The following is a 21,181-nucleotide window of genomic DNA, read 5'->3' on the forward strand; positions in this document are numbered from 1 at the left end:
ATAAGATGGATTTTTTTTTCACAGGATGTCATTACATACTGGCTATATAATGATAAGATGAGAAGATTGGGGTTATTATATTTGTCTTTACTTATTGTATTCCCTGTTTTATGTATTTCCCCCTGATACTTATTCCATGGTAGTAGCTTTCTACTTAATCTCAGTGCTGGCCTTGGCATAATTGAAGAGCGAGGGTTAGTTTGAATCATGTGTTCTCAATGAACATGTGATCCCAGATTATCAAACACCATTCTTCAATTCTAATCTTACATCCAATCCACCCTGAGGATAGAAAATGTAAAGGAATGATTGGATCCTTCAATGGGTTCAAAATAGAAAAAATACATAGATACTAGAAAAATGACATGTTTGATGTTGATTTGACTCACTCGAAAATCTTGATGTATTTGATTTATCTTTTTTTTTTTATATCAAAACAGCTTTCATCTTGCCAAGATTGAAAATATATACTCAGTTATCCATTGCGGATGTATAGCCCCTGAGATAATCCTTGCGCAACCCTGGCACTGTCTGCTACCCTAGCTGGTATCTTTACCTGAAGCCCTTACTTAGTTCATATGCTGCCACTGGAATTTTAATTAGAACCAGAAAATTAGATCTTATCAGACCTCGCTCTCCCCCATCACCCCCCAGGCTTTAAATTGAATTTCCCAGTAGGGTTTAAGGTGCTTCGGATAACTTAGAGAAGCTTACATGGGTTAGCACCATTACCAACCTAGCTAGCCTATCAGGTCACATGTTTGTGACCTCTTTCTTGCCTTCTCCATCTTTAAAAGCACTTATCAATTCCGAGACCTAAAATTAAATTAAGAAGACAAGTGGGACATTTTCATACAGAGCCCCTCTCAGAGCCTCAGTCATCTCCTTTTCCTGGAACAGTGAACAATGGAACCTAACTGGACAGCATTTTGTAGAGTAGGGTTGATAGCTGCCATTTTCTGTTATGTATTGCTGTCTCGTTTGACTCCAGTTTAGTGTCTCGCACACAAACACATACACATGTATCATAGTGTAAATTAATAGTACAAAACAATATTTTACAATGTCTTTCTTCTTCAAAATCCTTGCCACTATGACCTTCCACAAAATCCTGGGTTTAAAAATACAAAACAGACACTCACAATGAGGGGCAAGGAGTGTTTGCGACCAATAATGTGTTTGCCTGCATGTATAATACCTATCAATACATGCTTATCCCTGTGAAGATACTCTAGTTTTGCATCGTAATTCTGAGAGAGAATATTTACATTATTAATATACAACAAGACTTCTCAAAGCTCACATAATACTAATAATATCATTAATACTAGTAATATGATTATGTTGACGACAAAACATTTGATTGTAAGCACTTTTCAAGAGATCCAAGGACACATGCACAGAGCTAAATCACAGGTTTTAAATACACCACTAAATACAACAAAGAACAAATAAACACAGGAGCCAGTGTACAAACATGGGTATTGGTCTTGTGCATCAGAATGTATCATAGGAATTTTTGTTTGCAGTACTACGCCATATTGAGTGGACTCAAAAGAGTTGTAGGGCTGTAAAATCCTAAATCAACATAAATATTCCTTAACCGATGAACCAATGAAAACCCTTTCTGCCAGTCTTGTAATAGCAACGCTGGGCTAGATATACATGGTCTTCCCTAAATGACAAATAATTTAACAATTTATTACTAATCAAAGACCAAAAAACCTTACTACTAAAATAAAAAATAATTCCAGCGCTCCCATGCTTCCATTCCAGTGCTCCCATGATCATTGCGATGTGACGTTGCAATACAAGCCTCAATGGCTTCTTTCTGTTAACAACCAGAAATAAACACCATCACTTCACCTGACACTCGCTTCACATTCAGCAGTAGCGTACAACATGACAAGAGCACAGGAATCTCTAATAGCGCCATGGCAACAGAAAGAAAATTGCTCACAGGACAGTGGACATGACTATTTCTGTGTCCATGTTAGCAGCAGAGACCCCTTAAAGAGACTGTAGAACGGATTCACTCTTCATAGAGAGGTGGTGAAAAAACGTGATGACAAAATCCTCTTCATGTCACAGTATGTGCCATACTCTAACATTAACATGTCCCAATTGTGTCATTGCCTTTCCTCCCCAAGTGGCTGAATTAGAACGTCATCAAGCGCCATCAAAATGGCACCTGGAGATGAGCTGTCCTCAGAATAGGAGTAGCTGTAAGGAAAACTCAGTGACACACATGTAGAGAAGCGTAGACCTTCAGCTGATGAACTGGCGAAGACCCCAGGGGAACAGACTCTGATTATAATCATTAATCACATGCCAAGTGGCGTTGAGCGATTGCGTTCCAGTCTTCAAATCTCAAACATCGCTCATGCTTCTGCGCATTTTTTTCTCCAAATGTAATCCAAATTATTTATCTTCATTAAGGATTCCATTTGTTTAATGAAGTTAATTTTAAATGGCATATATTTAGAGAGATATAGGGTGGCGATAGTTTTTCAATTGATACATTAGTTATTTCCAACCCCGTCTGTTTCCTTAAACATGTGAAAGCAACTGACTATCTAGGGTCAGGATAGCATAGGGTGTTTGACACCCACAGAAAAGATATTGGATTCCAACCCCAATCTGTACAACCTACCTGTAGGCATCCTCAAGAGAGATGACCAACCTCTAGTCTAGCCAATATCATCCACTGTTAGCCGTTCTGGATAAACCGGTCTATAATAATAGCAGTAGTAGCCTACTGTTTCCCATAGACATGATGAAACCTAACCCTACTCCAACTTAATCCTCCAGTTATCCAAGTTAAGCATACATTCATGTTAATAAAAAAAAGCAACTCGATCTTCTAAAACACTGTTCTAAATGTGATAGACAGAAACACCAAAAAGTCCAAAGCCACTCCATTTCTCTGTAACATTTTCTCTCACCCACATCATTCCTCCCCATCAGCGGAGGTAGAATTATGGTGGGATTTGACCTGCATGATTGGATTTACTCTAGGCCGAATGCCTACGCAAAATAGCGAGCACCAGAGAAGTTTCAATTGAGTTAAACTTGAGTTATAGGTGAATATTTCACTATTTTCCTTCCCATCAATCAAATCCAACCTGAATCGCGAGGGGGGAAAGAGCACAGAGTGAGCGAAGCAAGCGCACAAGCTCAGTTATGCATTTGTAAGACCTGGAGGGTTCAGTAGCACATCCTTAGATACTCCTGCACAAGAGGGCTACCTTAGCCGGTTCAATCTTCCTCGGATCTCAACTTGTTTTCCGAGTGTTCTTATTGTTCCTATTTTTTTTGGTTTCTGTCCAAAACCAAGGCGAGTTAAGTCTGTCAGAAAAATCCATGAGAGAAATTAGAGCCGCCACACATTCTCTTATTTCTCATTAACACTGCTTGCTTTGTTTTAATTAGCCAGCGTGACTGACACCTCTGTTACTGTGACTCTTTCTCTGTGTGCTGCGTTATCCTCCCTCCCAGCTGTTGCTTGTCAATCACTACAAAGAGAGGGGGCCTATAGCATCTCCGAAGTTATCTCTCCCAGTAAAAAATAAATAAAAGACGACGCGTAAAAGCAATTAATTACTCGGCCCTCCATAAATAGAGGTCTCGGAAAGTATGTTCAAAGTAAAAAGTTACAGCCAGGTTCAGCCTGATGCTGGAAGTACGTGGGTTTCTTCTTTGTAGGTGGGCAATTTAATTTAGGACCTATACTCTCTGGTTTGGCATCAAGCACAAGGTTTCCTTTCCTCCGATGGTGTCAAGTTAATATATGATATTTTTTACTTTACGTTACACATCCATAATATGCTTTAATAGGATGAGGTTCTAATGAGATGAAAAACTTTCCAGATAATCTTCTTAAAGTATTTAAGTAAGGCTGCAGAGTCAGAACAGGTCAGTTTCCTCCCCTTATGAATTGCCTGAGTTGGACAGGAGAGAAAATTAATTAGGATCCCCCAGTAAATTGGTCAGATCTGTGGAAAACTGATCGGCATCGCTGGGCATTTCATTTAAGAGCGCAGAGAAGTAACTTCTCTTCCTCCAGGAGCAACTACTTTTTATTCTATACCTCAAACCTTCTTCTTTTGTCTAGAAATAAGTTGTAGACACACGTAAACATCCAAAAGTACTGTATTTTTCCACCCAAGTGATTGTCAAACAGTATTTAGGCTGTAGGCTCTTACTGGTCCAAACAAGGAATAGGAAAAACAAAAGATGGGAAGAGATAGATGTTGAAGAATATCGATACTAGTATACTACTATCGATATTATCCAACATATTTCTTCTAATATACTATTATAGAGTACCGTATACTGTATAGTAGTATATTCTCCAACATCCTTCTCATTGCATTCCGGATGTAAAATGCCAATGGTAATATTCAAAGTGAAGAGGCCTATATTGGATCTAGTCATATTTTCAAATTGTAAAAATATTTTTTACTTGCTCCCCTAAAAAGACTGACCAATTAGGAGAGTATCTTGAGACGGACATGTGAGAAGTAGCATCTTTAACCGACTGGGCGGTTACGGTTAGAGAAAATATGAAAATGTGAAGAGAAGAGCAAAGAATATTAAGAAAATATAAATTATATTGCTTCTTAATGGCTTTCACTTGAGATACAGTAGTCCATTGTCCAAAGTGAAGCGATAATATAGCTTCTGACAATGTGTAACACTCATACTCACTAAAAGAAAAAGGTCGGCTGTGCAGCACAATGGTTTAGGTAACCACGCGGGCGTTGGAATTTTAAAGTGATCGGCTGTCACGTCACGTGACCTCGTGATGAATTACAGGGTGCAACAGTGCATCCTGGTGGCCGTTAATAAAGTCACAACAAAGACTTTATTTTTCCTAATAAACATGGTAATGAGAAAATTTGTATTGGATAAACATTAATACATACACTCTCCAACGTTTTTGGTTTTCAAATTGAGTTTATAGTTGGCTGCTAAACTGTCTGAACCTCTACTGATCAAGAAAGTTCCCTGAAAAATCTGTTTTAAATTATGTTGCAACATCTGGCATTGTCATATCTATAGGAAAACTGATATGTCTGATGTGGCCAAAACATAAAAAAATAAATAACAAGTGATAAGTGACAATAAATGGATGATTGAAGATGAATAGGCAGTGATCTCACACACAGCATTTAGGTATAGAATATCCGATAGCTCTGCACAGAAGGATCCATTTTGGTAAGATAGACCGAGGAAATTGAATAATTGAGTGGTGAAGCGGTGAAATAGAAGGCTCCGCAGACATACCTCTAGTGTACTTCAGGTGCTATATGCAGTATAGTTTGGAAGTTATGGGTGTATATGTTGCTTATATATTTATAGCTGTGGCCAACGGTGTAGAAAAAAACAATCAGAGCGTTACAGACTGAGGCGCCCACACACGTACCTGTACATGGTTCCTGCACACACAAACACATACTGGAAAACTCTCTAACACACACACACACACACACACACACACACACACACACACACACACACACACACACACCCTATCTTGCACTATTCTATATCATGCACCTTTGCACACACATTCACATTGAATTACATGAATTTATAGGCACTGGAATACTACTACCCAGAGGCCCGACACAAACCATGAAAATAAGCTATTGTGTTGTTACATGCACACGAACCACGTATGTTTATGTGTGCGTGTGTGTACGTGCGTGGGATCTACCAGGCAAGACACCGATGTTTCCTCAGGCAAGGCAACCTGTCACCTAAAATGTCCCTCAACCTTTTTGAGGCATTCAAAATGAAGAGCCCTGTCCTTCGTTTTTTTGATGGCCACCATTGCCATTAATGCAAGGCTGGGGAAATGGATTCCATATGAACCTACTCCCATATCCTCTCTGAAATATACAAAACATTAAATGAAACCTTGACTTGGGGTTTCAATGTACTGCCCCATTTCTACTCTCCATAGAGCATCATTCAACAGCATCATTCAGATCTGGGCTCTACGCTGCCCTAAGTGACCGAAAGTATCCTCTCCCCTTGATCTGATGAGAGGCTTGTGAGGGCCAGATGTGGCCCCCCTACCGCATGTGGATTCTCCACCAACACCCATCAGCGCCCGCCTCTCTCCCCTCATGAAGTCAATGTTCCCGCTGCTCCCTGTGTAACAGCTGGAGATAAGCTAGGAAATAAACCAAGACACTTTGGCTGTCATTTCGGCAGCATTTATCCATTTGAATTGATCTAAATGTTTTCGATGGCAAGGCCAGAGGTTTTGGACTGGAAGAAAGAAAGAAAGAAAGAAAGAAAGAAAGAAAGAAAGAAAGAAAGAAAGAAAGAAAGAAAGAAAGACATGCAGAAGGGTAAAAGAGCAGAAAGAGAATGAATGCGTGTTGGACAGCAGCTGCACTGCAAATCTGTTTATTCTGCACAATTTGGCATCATCACAACAGACTGCTGCGTGTCTGCTACCGCCGCGGTGCCCCATTAAAATGAAATTGATTGCTGCCTTAAGAGCACACAGAAATCACACGTATCCACTCTGCTCAGATTCCTTCACATGCGCTTTCCTTCCTCATCGGTAGAGGATGTTTGTCCCACCGCCCCCTCCTCCTGCTGCTTCCCCCCTCCTGGCAGCCCACTGTCAGATGCTGCATCAGAAGCCACTCATTACGGGAGCGAATGGGTAGGCAGAGAACGCCACAGAGCCCGCCTCCCCTGGCCAGGCCTAACTGGCATGCAGGCGGGAAAAACGCCCCTAATGTCTAATTGAAAATCCTATGCCACGCATGCTCTGCCAGTGCACTCTATCCCTCTCTGGTTGCCTTGGTGACATGTGATGCAGCCTTCATTCATGTTCTCTGCTAGGAGGATAGCCAGATAGACGGATGGACAGTCTACATGCCCCATCAAGGGTTATGATATGGGCACAATCAAGTGTGGGCTGTTATGTTATGTTTATCTATTATGCATTGTGTGCGCGTGTTCGTGTGTGTGTGTGTGTGTGTGTGTGTAATCTACTCTGATATGCATAAGACAGACCCAGTTCGCCTGGCCCTGGCTTTTGAATGTATTGCATTGTCTTAATTAGCCCACCCTGCTGCATGGGAATCAAAAGGAAACTCAGACCAACACTTCAGATCCGAACCATTGTTAAATAGTCTTATCTTGCTATGTGTGAAACGTGGAAAGAACTGAAACTGATAACCTGGGATTCCATTGTGTCAAACAGCCAAAGCGAGAGTTGAAGGGAGAGAAGGAGGGGAGAAAACATGAAGTCATGCCCTGGACTTGCTCCATAAATCTCCCCGGCTGATGCTAAATTCATATTTAATGGCCGTGGCGAGCGTCCAGGAGGGAGGGGCATTCTTTCATTATTGCCTTTTCCCCCTGTTGCTTTGGTCCAGATAATTGATTTCTCCGCGGTAACAAGGTATCGACCACGCGTGCTAGCAGGGTAAGACGGGGGGGTGGGGGGGTTCGATTCAAAGGAGGGGTGGAAAGAGAGTGTGGGGGGGGGGGGGGGGGAGGAGGTGGAAGAGAGAGCTTGAGAAGGGATAGCATGTGGAGGAAGAGAGGGAACACTGAAGGCCAATCAGCCCTATCTGTCGTAGGTAACACGCTGGATTTATGTGGGTGTGTGGGTGATTGAAGGGAACTTTCATTTCCTGATAGCTTATTGGTAGGTCCTGAAGATCCACTTTGTTTGATATCCAGTCTTAAGTATTTAATTCCATAGATGAAAGGACATATTGATCGTTCTTCATCACATTATTCACTGGCAATGTGTCAGGGGGGGAAAAACGAAATCATCTTAGATGGTTTCACACCTGACTTGTTTCCAAACCGATACGTTGAATGGTTTATGAGGAGGTGCCTGGATTATGCAACATAATCAATTGGTCTTTGTTATTTTTTAAAAGGTTCATAGGCTTTGTTTTGAGATCATTTTAAAACATCAACAGCCATCAATAGCATGTGTCAATCTCCAAACAAGGTAGGCCTACCTCCATTTTTCACAGGGTGGACGTAATATTCTATGTTTGGCTTTTTGTGCCGATTTGGGAGTCAAGGTCAACTTCTTAGCACCTCTACCACAAGAGAATGCCTGAAGTTTATTCATGTAAATTTTGAACCCTTTACTAATGGTAACCTTGAATGGGAACAAAAACATCCGTTCTCTCTGCCCTAGTTCAGTAGGACCGAGCGTAATTATTAACCAGTAGAAGCCTATCCAGCCTCCAAACACATCCCTCATATCATTTTTCACATATAGTTGCATGAAATCCACGGCCTAAAAAAGCCACATTTAAATCACGTTATCGTGTGTTTACGAGTTTACACAGTAATTTATTTAACAGCTCCTAATTGGACGAGTTACTCATTTGGCCCTGGTATTCCCAAGGCACGGGGTGCTCCATCACGGCACACAGAGACATTATCGGCTTCTACACAGCTGTTTGATGTCTGGGGCTGCTGAACGTACGGCGCTCCGTCAGTAGTAAAGTATAAATAAACACATAATCCCCCCGGTGAGGGGCAAAATCCACACGCTAGGGGACGCTCTCTCAGGCTAATAAACTATTCATGTTGATTTGAAAGTCAGTCTTTTGATTGGCCGTTTTCCCGCTGCCGTGCAAGTAGGTCTACACACAGCTGTGACGGGGAATATGAAAGAGAATATAGGCCTACCGTTTGGGGGGAAAAGAACTCGACAGCCAGGGTCACATCTGGGAAGCGCAATGCCTTGCTTTGGTGTGATTGTTGTGAATGGGACTACTTACGCTTTTCTGGCTGTAGGAGGCCTAGAGTTCCCCACTTTTCACAGCAGCAAAAGCCTAAACGTTTGAAACACAAGGCCCATAAATGATCAATGCTCCAATTCATAAAAACGTTGAATCCCAATAGATGAAGGAGATGGCTGTAATAAGTGTTCGAGCAAAGCGCCAAATTGCATTAGCATCCAGCGGTACAGACGTATTGGATTATCTGGCCACCCTTTCATATAGGGAATAACAATAACCAAAACACTCAATACACTCAGGGAAAATGAAGACTAATGTTGGTCCACACTAATGACGCTTAGGGCCATGTGAAGACTGATACGCCATATACAAACATTTAATGGGGTAACACTTATTGATTCAATATGTTGTAGACCTACTTTTGTTACTAGATTGGTAATCCCTGCTTCACAAGTGAAGCATGGTTCTTGCTAGAATAGAATAGAAAGCCTTTTATTGTCATTGCACGAGTCAAGTACAATCACATTTTTACTAAGCTTTCCCAATTGGTGCATTCGAGAAAATAAATAAATATATAAATAGAAGAACAACAGCATACCAAATAGAAATGTAAATAATGTAAAATAAATAATGTGACCTACATGTGACCGTCTGGAAAGTGTAGAAACCCGCTGAGACAAAAGAGCAGGTCTTTGTTATGTCGTGCTTTGAGCTCCATGTGGCCCGTTGTCTGATCTCCCTTTGAGTTCAAGCAGGAATGCATCTTAATTGAGTCCACATGACGGAGGAAACGGCAACGGCTGAGCAAAGAGGGTCCTCCCACCAGAGACATAGAACACAACAGGATAAATATAACACTCCTTCAGTCATACCGTTATGGGCAATTCTAACCCTCTGTTAGAATAGAACATAACAGTGATGATATTAATAGTTAAATTGGGTTGTGTGCCATCATAAAAGGTACTGCATTTGCTTTGGTAATCCTCCTAAATTCAGTGAATTTGTGAAATGAAACGCTCCCTCTACAAATTCCGACAGGCCTCAGGGGCGACAGACTCCATAGCGAGGAGGCTCAAGTGTGGAAAACCGCCATTTAGAAACAGTGAAAATAAGGTTTACCGTGCAATCTTTTGCATTTTTAGTACTGATTTTACAACGGCCCAGTCGCTTTACAACACCTTCAACATCTCAAGCAATCAAACCTCAGGGACCGAAATTTGGAAATAAAAAGGTCCAGGTCTTTTGAATAACACTTCCATTTTTTTATAGAGTGGCATGGCCCTTTGGTGGGACTTAACACACAGTAGACAGGTCATCAGGGGTATCACAGTAGCAGACTTAATTTCATATAAAAAAAAATGAAAAAGAAAGGAGGCGTCCTTTACAGAGAGGATATACATGTATATATAAAAGATGGTGCAATAGCATCCTCTTGTGGCATATTGTGAAGGAAAATACATATTTACACACATTCTAGTGCCAAAAGGCAATCGTTCCCATTTACGGTACTGGTAGTTTGCATGACAAAAACATTTTAAAAATCTAGTTTCATAATCTGTATGCGCAGAGGATGTGCAGAGGATTTAGGATGCATGTCACATAAATATAAAAGCAAACATAAGCTTAAAAAAAAAAAAAGTCAGTTTTGAAGAAAATGATATGGCAACTGATTTCCATCACAAGCGACATGCAGACTGGGGAACAAGAAATACTTATTTCATTCTTCATTTAATCCAGCTGCATTTCTTTTTTAAATACCAACACGTCTTTGGTTCTGTGATGACAACCACATGGAACAAGAAGCGCATCCGGTACAGTTGCGTAATTTAAGACACATCGGAACCTACATTTGTACGACTTGATTGAAAGCTTATTCTCTCATTACAGAGGAGTAAATACAACCATCTGGATCAATAAAGCGTTGGCAATCAAAGCTTTTAAAAACACTGCAAGGCACACAAAGCATTATTTTCATAGAAAACGTCATATATAAAGAAGCTTGTTAACAACATAAAACCGTAATAACATGGTCAAAACATTTTGTTTTTTTTCTCCCAGACGAGTATGCAAATAGAGAATAGTATATTGCGATTAAATGCATGTGAAATAGAATAAAAGGACTGAATATTAAATACATTTTTTCACCCTTTCACTTGAGTTGTGGGGAAGAAAAGAAGTTGACCTGCCGGTTGGAGGTAGCAGTGGCAGGTTTAGTCTTGGTCCCAAATCTAAGTCAACAAGAAAACATTATCTGTTGTGTGAAAATTAGAAAGTTGGATGTATGTTGTATGTAATATGTCAACTAACAGGTTTTGATTTGGTGTAAAAAAAAATTACATTGTTATAAAATGTATTATGGTGATGGACTATTTCTAAAACAAAACCATTTTGTGTAGTATTTGTCATTTAGTTTCCTAGGATGCAGTGGTATTTTTAGCACTGCCTAAGCTAAAGGGAGCGAAGCTAGCCACCAGCTATCTAATTCCCTGGCCGTGGTCACAAAGGGTCATGGTCTTGTACACCAATAGACTTTTTACGTCGATGTCAAAGGGTATTATTTGGTATGCAGGTGAATATTTACAAACCAGTAAAATAATAGTATCAAATCATTTTTTTGGACAGTTATCCATGGCTGTGTCGCTTTGTGAGCTGGCTTCCTATATCCTAGATAGCCATTCAGGAAGCTTTCTTTCTAGGTAACTACTTGCTTGAAAATGATTGGATAAAATAACATAGAAATACGATGGCAGTTAAATAAACGTAATGTTGACTAATTCATGTAATTATTCCTCATGCATGGTCCTTGTGACTCACTGCCTCATGGGATAACCTACATGACCAAGGAACTATCTGATGATTACTTGAAAAGTTGCCAAATCAACCAAAATCGTACCTAGTATGATTGTTTCCTACTAAATAGTGACAGTCCTACAACACAGTAGTATGACCTATATTTGGCATTTAGGATGCATCCTCCTTCCTGTGTCTATATCACAGCCTATATCTATTGATCGAGATTTTTTAAACGTCCCACAATACAAATTGTCATATCGCCCAGCCCTAATATCAAATGAACGAGTGAATGGATGACTTACATCGTGGTGCTGGAGAGGGTGTGCATCATGCGCTTGGACAGCGAGCCAGAAGAGGGCGTTTTGCTCATCATGTGATGCTCCGGTGTGTTGACAGGCCCCAAGATGCTCACTGATTGTTCAGATAAATAGACAAAATTACCCATCATGCATCAATCAAGGATTATGTAGCCTCTTTAAAAGAAAAATAAGAAAAAAAGATTGTTTTGGAATATATATTGACAAGACGTTACACTACGTTTGTAATTTCCTTCATAAAAAATATAATTCAAATACCACCCCAAAGTTATGTTTTCAAGTGGCTTAATAGTATAAGACATTACCACTGTTGATGGACATATCCATTTGTGAGCCGTTGTCCATGGACATGTTCTCTTGAGGAACATACTGGGTCCAGTAGGAGGTTGGGATTTTCAGCAAGCGCTCCACCACCTGTAAAAGGTAATAGAAACAATGGATCAGGGATCAGGTCAAAATCACTATCCACAACGCATACGGTTTCGAATTAACTCAATGAGTAGACGCTGATATACGTTGACTTTTTTGGTTACCACCTTACAAAAAGATACATTATTTTGCCATTCATTATCATTAGTTAATGCAGTAATAAGCATTAACTAACAATGAACTAACAGTTAACTAATGGTCTAGTAATTATTTACTATTGGCAGGGGTGCACATCACTTTTTTTAGTGAGTTACTCAGGTGAGTGCCAGGAGTTGGTGTTTGGTACTCACCCCACACACACCTAACATCTGATCTTATGAAACTTACCCAGTTTCACAAAGGACTTCTTAAGCACAGCAGTGTTTTTTGCCCCACCTTTTTTTTTTTTTTTTAATTAAAGGTTTTATCATACTGCAGCAGCTTCACCACAGAGCATTTGAAAATCTCACAAAAGGAATGTTGTGATCAGCTTATTTTGCATAGTTCTCCAGTGTGTGCGCAGTGCACAGCGCACTTGAGCACACATTTCATGGCGCTTATCATCCGTTTCGAGCCATGGCACATCTTGGTGCCACTTAAAAAAAAAAAAATATATATATATATATATATATATATATATATATATATATATTAATTTTCTTCTGCTCCAGCTGCGTTTGCCTTTTCTTTGCAGGTAGCGGACGTCAAAGTAGCTGCTCAATGTATTTCTTTTTTTTTATTTTATTTTTTTCGATCTCCCGTTAGTGACGCTAAAGCGTTGTAGTGACACAATGGACGTTACGCATCCCTGACTATGGGCGCGCATGCGTACTTGCATACCAGTTATGTGCACCCCTGACTAATGGTATTCATGTTTAAACATATTAATTTATACATTATTTAATAGGGATAGGGTTAATCCCAACCCTAACCCTATTCAATAATGCTAACAATAATACCTTAGATGACATGAAAACCATTAACTTAGTAAACATGAAAATCAGAAGTAGTTACTAGACCATTAGCTAAATGTTAATTACCTGTTGCTTATTAGTCAATTATAATGCCTACAACTGTTTATTAATGGTTAATGACAGTATCGTACCCTTATTATAAAGTGCATCCCTTTATTTATGTGTCATTTATGTGTCATTAGATGAATGAGACGGTAAGCTTCAGGCATCGTGCACAGTACGCCTGCAGACATTTGAGTTTGAGCCAAACACCTTAACCACTAGCCTCTCCTGTTGACCTACATCTACAAGGGCTGGTATCTAGAGTGTCGTGTGGTGGAGCACATCAGTCCGTACCCGGGGCTGCCGGCTGGTGTCCTGCAGGATGGTCATGGGGTCGGGCTCCGCCAGGGCATGGCCCACCAGGGTGGGGCCAAACACCCGAGACAGATTGTTCACGTCCATCTTGTTCTCCGGGCACTGGGACACTCTGAGAGAGAGAAATGATATGAGAGACCAAGACTAGAGGGATAAGCCTAACTGATAGAATCTCATATGCTGTTAACACTGCAGCTGCCTTTAGGCGCATATAGAGCGATACTGCCCCCACAGGTGACCCTAGCAAGCAGGAAAGGTATAGGAGGATCCAACGGAGTGCCTGGATGTTGAGGCCCAGTTTTTCATACTTTTACTGGATTAGATGCATTTGATTTAGGAAGATCGATTAAATTTGATAGAGAAGATCAAAATGGTTTAGTTTCAAGTTTGACTAGGAAGAGATCGGGTGAAGCATTGAACCATGGGAATATTGACAGAGAAAAGTACAAAGCATCTTAGCATCTTCACACGGCACTGAGCAGTGGCCCTTACTTCTGCAGGTGGATCATCAGGCAGGCCAGGGTGTCTCGGTTGGGGCTGGGAAGCTCACTGACGGCCTGGTACACCATAGCAAGGCTGTTGTCCTCATCCTGGATTTCTGGATGCAGAAACGTTTAAATTTTTTAATTAATAAATGTGCCATGTGAGCCAATATGCCATAGTATGACTCAACAGTGTACTTTTGTTCTTCTATGCAAAATATGCTGTGGTATACGTATTTTGTTTACTATTTTTGAAATCCCTGATCCAAGAAAAAAGAACAACAAACTAAAAAAAGTCACATTATTTGCATTTGAATGACTGTTTACTACTAATTAGTCATCGAGCAGAAGCCCTTATCCACCGCAACTTTGAGGATGCCTTCGGGTACCTTGTGGGTTGAACCCAGAGCACTGGACTGCCAAGCGGTCAGACCACCAGACCACCGCGCCCTAGTGACTCACCTGCAGCCTCCATGAAGGCCTTGTTGAGGTGGAAGGTGAGCAGCGGCTGCGTGAGGTTCCTGAGGAAGTCCTTGAGGACGCCTGTGATCACGTTGATGTCCTCCACCTTACTGAGGGCCGGTAGGGTCTTGCCTCTCAGCAGCTTCTCCTTCAGCTCCTTCACCTGGCGGTCGGAGCCGGAGAGACGGTACAGGCCCACCTGCACACAGAGGGGGAACCAGAACGCTTAATGGTTGAATGATTCTGATGCTGTTACACTAAATAAGGACCAGAAAACAGACCTTTAAAACGAGGAGCAAGCACATTGATTACAGCTGAAAAAAAACCTGCTCTTATTTGCAATAATAAAAGCCATCAAATTATTTTTTTACTTTTCAGGATGCATTAGTGATAGGGGTAACATTGTTTAATCTTTTTATAAACAGCTTTGTGCTTTTATGTCGTTAACAGACTAAAATAAAGAGTCACCTCATTGAGTCCCCTGCGTTCGATCTCTTTGATGCAGTAGACCACCAGGACGGGCACCATGGGGGAGGTGCTGGGGGCAAAGTCAGCCAGTGTCACCTAAACACACACACACACACACACACACACACACACACACACACACGTGAAACCAATGACGAGGAATAAAGACTAACATCTAGTTCCTCTAACTGTCTTGTTGAGTTTGGGTGTAAAAAGACCCACCAGAATTCTAAGACATTGTGAATATGTGATTTCATTCAAGTAATACAAAGGAGGACACAAGGCACAGTACCTCTGTGGTCCTCAGGGGGGTGCTAAAGGCGATGGGGTTGCATGGCAGGAGGCACTGCTCCCGACACTCTGGATGGGTGACCACCCTGCACTCTTGGCACCGGAGATAGACCTTCCCAAACTTGGTCCTTCTCCCACAAGGCTGGCAGTACTCTGACCTGATGACCTGTGAAGTACAGAAGGGGACATCATGGACTGTACTCAAACACGTGAGGCTAGCTGTAGTCTCACAAATCTGACTTTAGATACATTTCCAAAGCCTTATGGTAGACAAGCTCAAATCAGGGGTGATCAGATAGTTCACCTCCCTTCGTTTTTTTTTGTTATTTTTGGTTTTGACTAATCACTGGCAGCCTTGTTTCCTGTTTTGAAAAAAACAGGAAAGGCGTAACTCCGCCCCCTGCAGTTTCTGGTCTCCGACCCAGGCTCTGTGCCGTCTCCCACCATAAGTTCTGCTATAAGTAGTATAGTATAGCACTGTATAGTAACGTAGTATGTAATATAGTATAGAAATGGTAGGGCTGCTGGATCAGAGATCAGGTTTGCTATAAGTAGTATAGTGTAGTAATGTATAGTATAGAAGTATATTATATAGTATATAAATAGTAGGACTGCTGGATCAGATCAGGTTTGCTGCGGTACCTCTTATGGTACCGGTATGCTTGCATTATAAACACAGGACATGTCTGAGAGGGCATTACCGTTTTGGGAACAAAGTTATGTTTCTTCCCGGAAGCGGTGTTGTTCCTGGGGGTTCTTGGAGTGGGTGTGGCCTCGGTGAACGGCATACTGGGTGCATCGCTGGTGGTCTCGGATTGGTCGGTAGTGGTATCCGTCCATACTGGAGCAGCAGCTATAGACGCATCACGGTCAGACACCTAAACTGTACTCAACAAATCTCGAAAGTTGAACAGAGGATTCTGCTCTATTTAACTACGTCATTGAAAGGAGACCCATGCAGATGTCCTCACCACTCTTCTTTCGGTTACGGGTGTAGTAGGGCACCGTCTCAATGGTGGAGACGGCCTCCACGGGGCCACCATTAGCAGAGACAGTGATGGTCGTCTTGGTTACCACTGACTCGTTCACCTGATGAACAAACACATTCAATGTACAGGAACCACATTACATAGGACCCATTAGCAAGGAGAGTTTACTCTCGGTTGGATTTAAACTAGGACGTTCTCCCAGACATGTTATAGAGGTTATGGAATCCTTTGATGCAGGTGTAGTAGAGCAGGTCCACCAGCAGAGGTCGGTATTTACCCTGTCTGGGTCTCTGCGCCCTGACGAGCGAGGTCTCTTCACAGGATCTAGGAGTTGTCTGGAGGACCGCTGGGGATATGAAATCAAATAGGAGAATTATGAAGGCCACTTCCCCAGATGATGGGACTATTCCAAACCACACCCAGAAGAAAGAGCTAAACCCCAGACAACAAGGACGTCCTCACAGAAAGTCATTGATGGATTAAAGCTGCACTCACCCTTTTCTGGCGTTTCCTCAGCTTCACGGTCCTGACGACAGAGGAGTCCCAGTCCTGAGGGGTTGAACGAAGATAATAAAGGCTTGTGAAATTCTGATCCGCAAATCAAAGTTGAACAACTTGCAGTTATGCAAGGACACAAGCACATGGACTTGGGTTTTCTAACAGAAAAGGTTTACTAACTTTTAAAGGTTTCAAAAGCTGTATAAAGCTACAAAAAAAGGCTGTTGTCTTGATAGATGTCTGATTTCAGTTACAAAGGATTTATATTTATATTACACGTACAAATGAACCATGGTAATTATTACAAACGTCATTTTCGTACCAGAGAGTCATCCGTTTGGTCATAGCTAATGTCTGACAGCATGGAGGCCGATTCATCAATGGTGGTTAACCTGTAACGTGAGGGAAGGAGGGCCGCAAGGGAGTTAGAATCTATTGGACTATTAACAACCTAGGGGCTTTTTCTGTGACTGATTATTTTAATCATTTTCTCTTTGAGATGTTATCCATTATCGTGGGTTTAGAGACACGCTACAGTTTCAGAGTTGTATGGGTAAGAGTGCATTCTAGACACATTCTTATTGATATAGAAGCACGATAGATTACCTTCAAATCACTTTATTGTAATTCACAAAACGTATAAATATATAAATCCAAAAAGTGAATTACAATCTGTAAATGTACCTTTCTCTGTCTGTGGCCACAATAAGTATTACAACAATGTAGTAGCCCCTTCCCCATATCTTGTGTGGCTGTGTGTGGGTGCATCAAAACAAGCCAGGCTGAACATGCTGTCCAGACCCAGGCCGGAGGCTCTGACCTGTGGCTGGTGTTGACGTTGCCCTTGGCGGACTGGGCCGCCTGGGAGTGGGCGCTGAGGAAGGCAAGGGCATTCCTCTGCTCCTCACTCAAGTGGACACTGCTGCTGTGGGTCTCCGAGATCAACAGGTCCCGAATCAGCTGCAGCTGACGCTCCTGAAGACGAGCAGAAGGCACGAAAGTGTGCAGGGCAAATGTTGTGAGTTATTGTCCTACCTGTTAGAAGCAACCTTCATCAAGAGATATAACACGATCAGACTTAGTTCAGGCAAGGGAATAAACACGTTCTATAAGTCAGGGAAGTCTGGTGGTTAGGGTTTTTGATAACAGTTTGATAAAAACGATCCTGAGCATTAGCCAGAGTAACATATTGACATTAAACTACTTAACAATACAAACTAACTATTCAAATATACGACTAATCGCAGAGAAGTTCTCGGAAGAGAGGCCACCAGAAAGAGAAAGAACCCACCAGCTTCTCGTACTCAGCCTCAGCTTTCTGCCGCCTCCGGATCTCCACATCCACCTGGTTGCGAGCGTGCTTCAGCTTGACCTCCAACGACCCCCTGTCCGTCTCGGCTTTGGCCAGCACCTCCTTACAGGAGCCCAGCGCCTCGTCCGCTTGGAGCCACTTTTTACGGCACGCCTCAAAGCTGGTCGCCATCTGGATAAACTCTGAATAACATGGACAGAAGTAGCAGTATAAAAGTTTGTTGTTTTTTTCCAACTCTGTATGGTCCCCCAATACATTCAATAGATACTAGTTTGTTTATGGACCTTTATAAAACCAATGACAAATTTGCATTAGCATAGCAATAAAAAAAGACCTTTCCCCGATAAAAGGGAAGAGTATTGTGAGCAGAGGAGGGAAGAGAAGAGGAACAAAAAGGCATTCTAATGGAAATGCTCTCCATTATGCCACCTTCTTGCAGATGGAAATTGTGGCCCTACCCCACAGACCATTTTGTTTTCAGCTTGTTGCATTACAGTCACACACAGAGATATTTTCCCGGTACATTCCATCTTGCACTTTTCTCTAGGGTAGCAATTTCACACAATGTTATCAGTTCAAACCAATTGTCAACATGTAGGTGCAGCAACTGGAACATTACTATCAAGTACTTTTATGCCATTATTTCAGAGCCAAACAGTGAAGACAATGCCAACCTTAATAGTGGTTAATGATTGGGTTTTCTGATCCCTGCGGTGAAACATTCCAAAGTAAAAGCTGTGTAGACTTACGTGGTTCGACGCCTTCGCTGAGGCTGTCCACATGACTCAGGAACTTGTCGTACAGGTTCACCACTGAGGTCTCCATCGTGTCTGGCTCTGAAGTTCATACGATCATAAGATAGTGATTTCAATTGCTCCAGACGACTTACACTCGAACGAAAGCGATATGTATACCAACATGCTTATGTAACAAATAATTACCATCGTCTTTAAAGTAAATGTTTTAAAACTATTTATGTTACGATGACCGATGACCGTTACGATGGTATTTCTAAAGATTGATGTCATTATTCTGTTTTGGATTCAGATAATCCAAAAGACACTGCCAATCCCTGTCTTGAATCACGGCTGGCTATCGTTACGTTAGCTACTGAAGATTAACATTACGTTACAAAATATTTTAAAAGATGTATATATAGTTGTTACCTGTGAGATATCTTAGGGTCTTGATGCACGTAGCTTTAAAGACATCAAATCTTAAAGTAACATTAAATTCAGCATTCCACCACGTTAGCAGCAGGAACCGACGGAGCAGCCACACCTGTCAAAACTCCCCCAGATTTTCCCGACTGCCTCTCAGTTTAAAAACAGCGCCTGTTTACTTCCTCGACGAGAGTCGAGGAGTGTACCCGGCTGTGCACTCTGGCGACCCCGCCGGACGGGGGTTGTAACTATTCGACCATCCTTACTGTGATTAGTCTCAACCTTTTACCGTCTATCTTGTTACTAATATGTCACTAGTTCATAACTATTGATTCTTCATAAATCTATATCTTGTGTTATGCAATATATGCATATTAAATACAGTTGTTTCAATTAACCTTTTTTAGATTAGCTGTGAATGATTAAACAGAATAAATCCACCAAAACAACATGGGATAATGTTAATCAATAATATGTGGAATGCTCTGTCATCAATTGTGTCAGGACATAGATATACTTATAAATATGTGTTGACTCTCGAAGCCCTAAAAGACAGAGTTTTACGGTGTCCTTATTATAGGACAAAAAGGACAAAGCACATGATGCATAACGTCATTAATCATCTAAGGCTGGCATATCTGGGTTCCCAGCAACTAAGATTTGCAGGATTTAATGAAGAGAACCCGGAAACCACCACAGAGGTGTTTTCTCTCAAACACACACACACACACACACACACACACACACACACACACACACACACACACACACACACACACACACACACACACACACACACACACACACACACACACACACACACACACTCACAATAAGCTGTCTGATGATGTAGGGAATGTTCAGTATGTGTTTGGGAGCGATAGTGTAAACGTGCATGCTTGTCTTCTTCTTGACAGTGCCACAGGATCCATTAGAGATGCTTGTCCGTCAATAGGAGCTCTCTGTCGTTATCAATTATTCAACACCCTTCGTACATTTTATCCTATCAGAAATCATTTTACTGTTCCCATTACTTCATTATAAAGCTGGCTGGCTGCCGTATATTGGTCTGACTGGACAGCTAATTATATCAGGAAGCAATGTTTGACATGAACAAAACACTGAAAAAAGACAGGATGTCATTAATTTAGGAAAACAGAGCAGTTACAGTCAAAATGATATTGCCTTGTAGGCTAATGTATACTCAAGTGAGTGCAAGTTCAGCGTTCGAGTTTCCCAAAAAAAAATAGCAATAATTGTTTGAATACAGCACTTAATTCAGGTCATTATTTGTATCTAAATGATTCATTAGTATTGTGTGATAGTTTGTTTAGCATTATATGGCAGGGTAGGTTGAGTGGTGAGTTTCCGATTAGGCCCCCAACCCTACCTGCTTCTTAATGACTCGGGCCATCACAGTTACACTCACACACACACACACACACACACACACACACACACACACACACACACACACACACACACACACACACACACACACACACACACACACACACACACACACACACACACTCGCTATGTAAGTGCTTTTGAAAAGCTCTATATAAATGAAGTATTATTGTTGTTATCAAAGCACCTGTTGAGAAGTGGCAAAACATTTTTTTGAAGGGCTGAATGTTTCACCAACCAACCAAGCACAACCCAAAAACCTGAATAATAGGCGCGGATTGATAAGAGACACAAACCTTTTGGAGGTCACAAAGCATTTTTATGGAGGTTCTAGAAGTATGCCAATCACAAATTTTGCTGACCAGGTGAAGAGTTTCCTCAGAGCAGCATCTGCTGTAATGGATCCATAAGGAGCCTCATGAGGATTAGTTTGCAGACAGCGAATGCGTATACTTAGCAGATGCATTGTGAAATTCCCATCTCCTGCACATCCTGTGTGCTCCCTTTGAA

The 21,181-nt window shown here is 41.5% G+C and overlaps 1 protein-coding gene across 1 annotated transcript; it reads right to left on the reverse strand.

The window, feature by feature from the left end:
- Positions 1-9,987: 9,987 nt before the first annotated feature.
- LOC115556924 (rac GTPase-activating protein 1) lies at positions 9,988-19,424 on the reverse strand. The gene is made up of 17 exons (XM_030374348.1): positions 19,265-19,424; positions 18,848-18,934; positions 18,078-18,280; positions 17,607-17,761; positions 17,109-17,178; positions 16,784-16,837; positions 16,566-16,634; positions 16,271-16,388; positions 16,001-16,152; positions 15,301-15,465; positions 15,009-15,104; positions 14,541-14,739; positions 14,089-14,194; positions 13,576-13,708; positions 12,163-12,271; positions 11,843-11,951; positions 9,988-10,975 (listed from the first exon to the last, which is right to left on the reverse strand). The coding sequence occupies exons 2-17, from the start codon at positions 18,921-18,923 to the stop codon at positions 10,897-10,899; spliced, it is 1,893 nt and encodes a 630-aa protein (XP_030230208.1). The 5' UTR covers positions 18,924-18,934; positions 19,265-19,424; the 3' UTR covers positions 9,988-10,896.
- Positions 19,425-21,181: the final 1,757 nt, after the last annotated feature.

This window comes from Gadus morhua, chromosome 13, assembly GCF_902167405.1.
Source record: "Gadus morhua chromosome 13, gadMor3.0, whole genome shotgun sequence".
NCBI lineage: Eukaryota > Metazoa > Chordata > Actinopteri > Gadiformes > Gadidae > Gadus > Gadus morhua.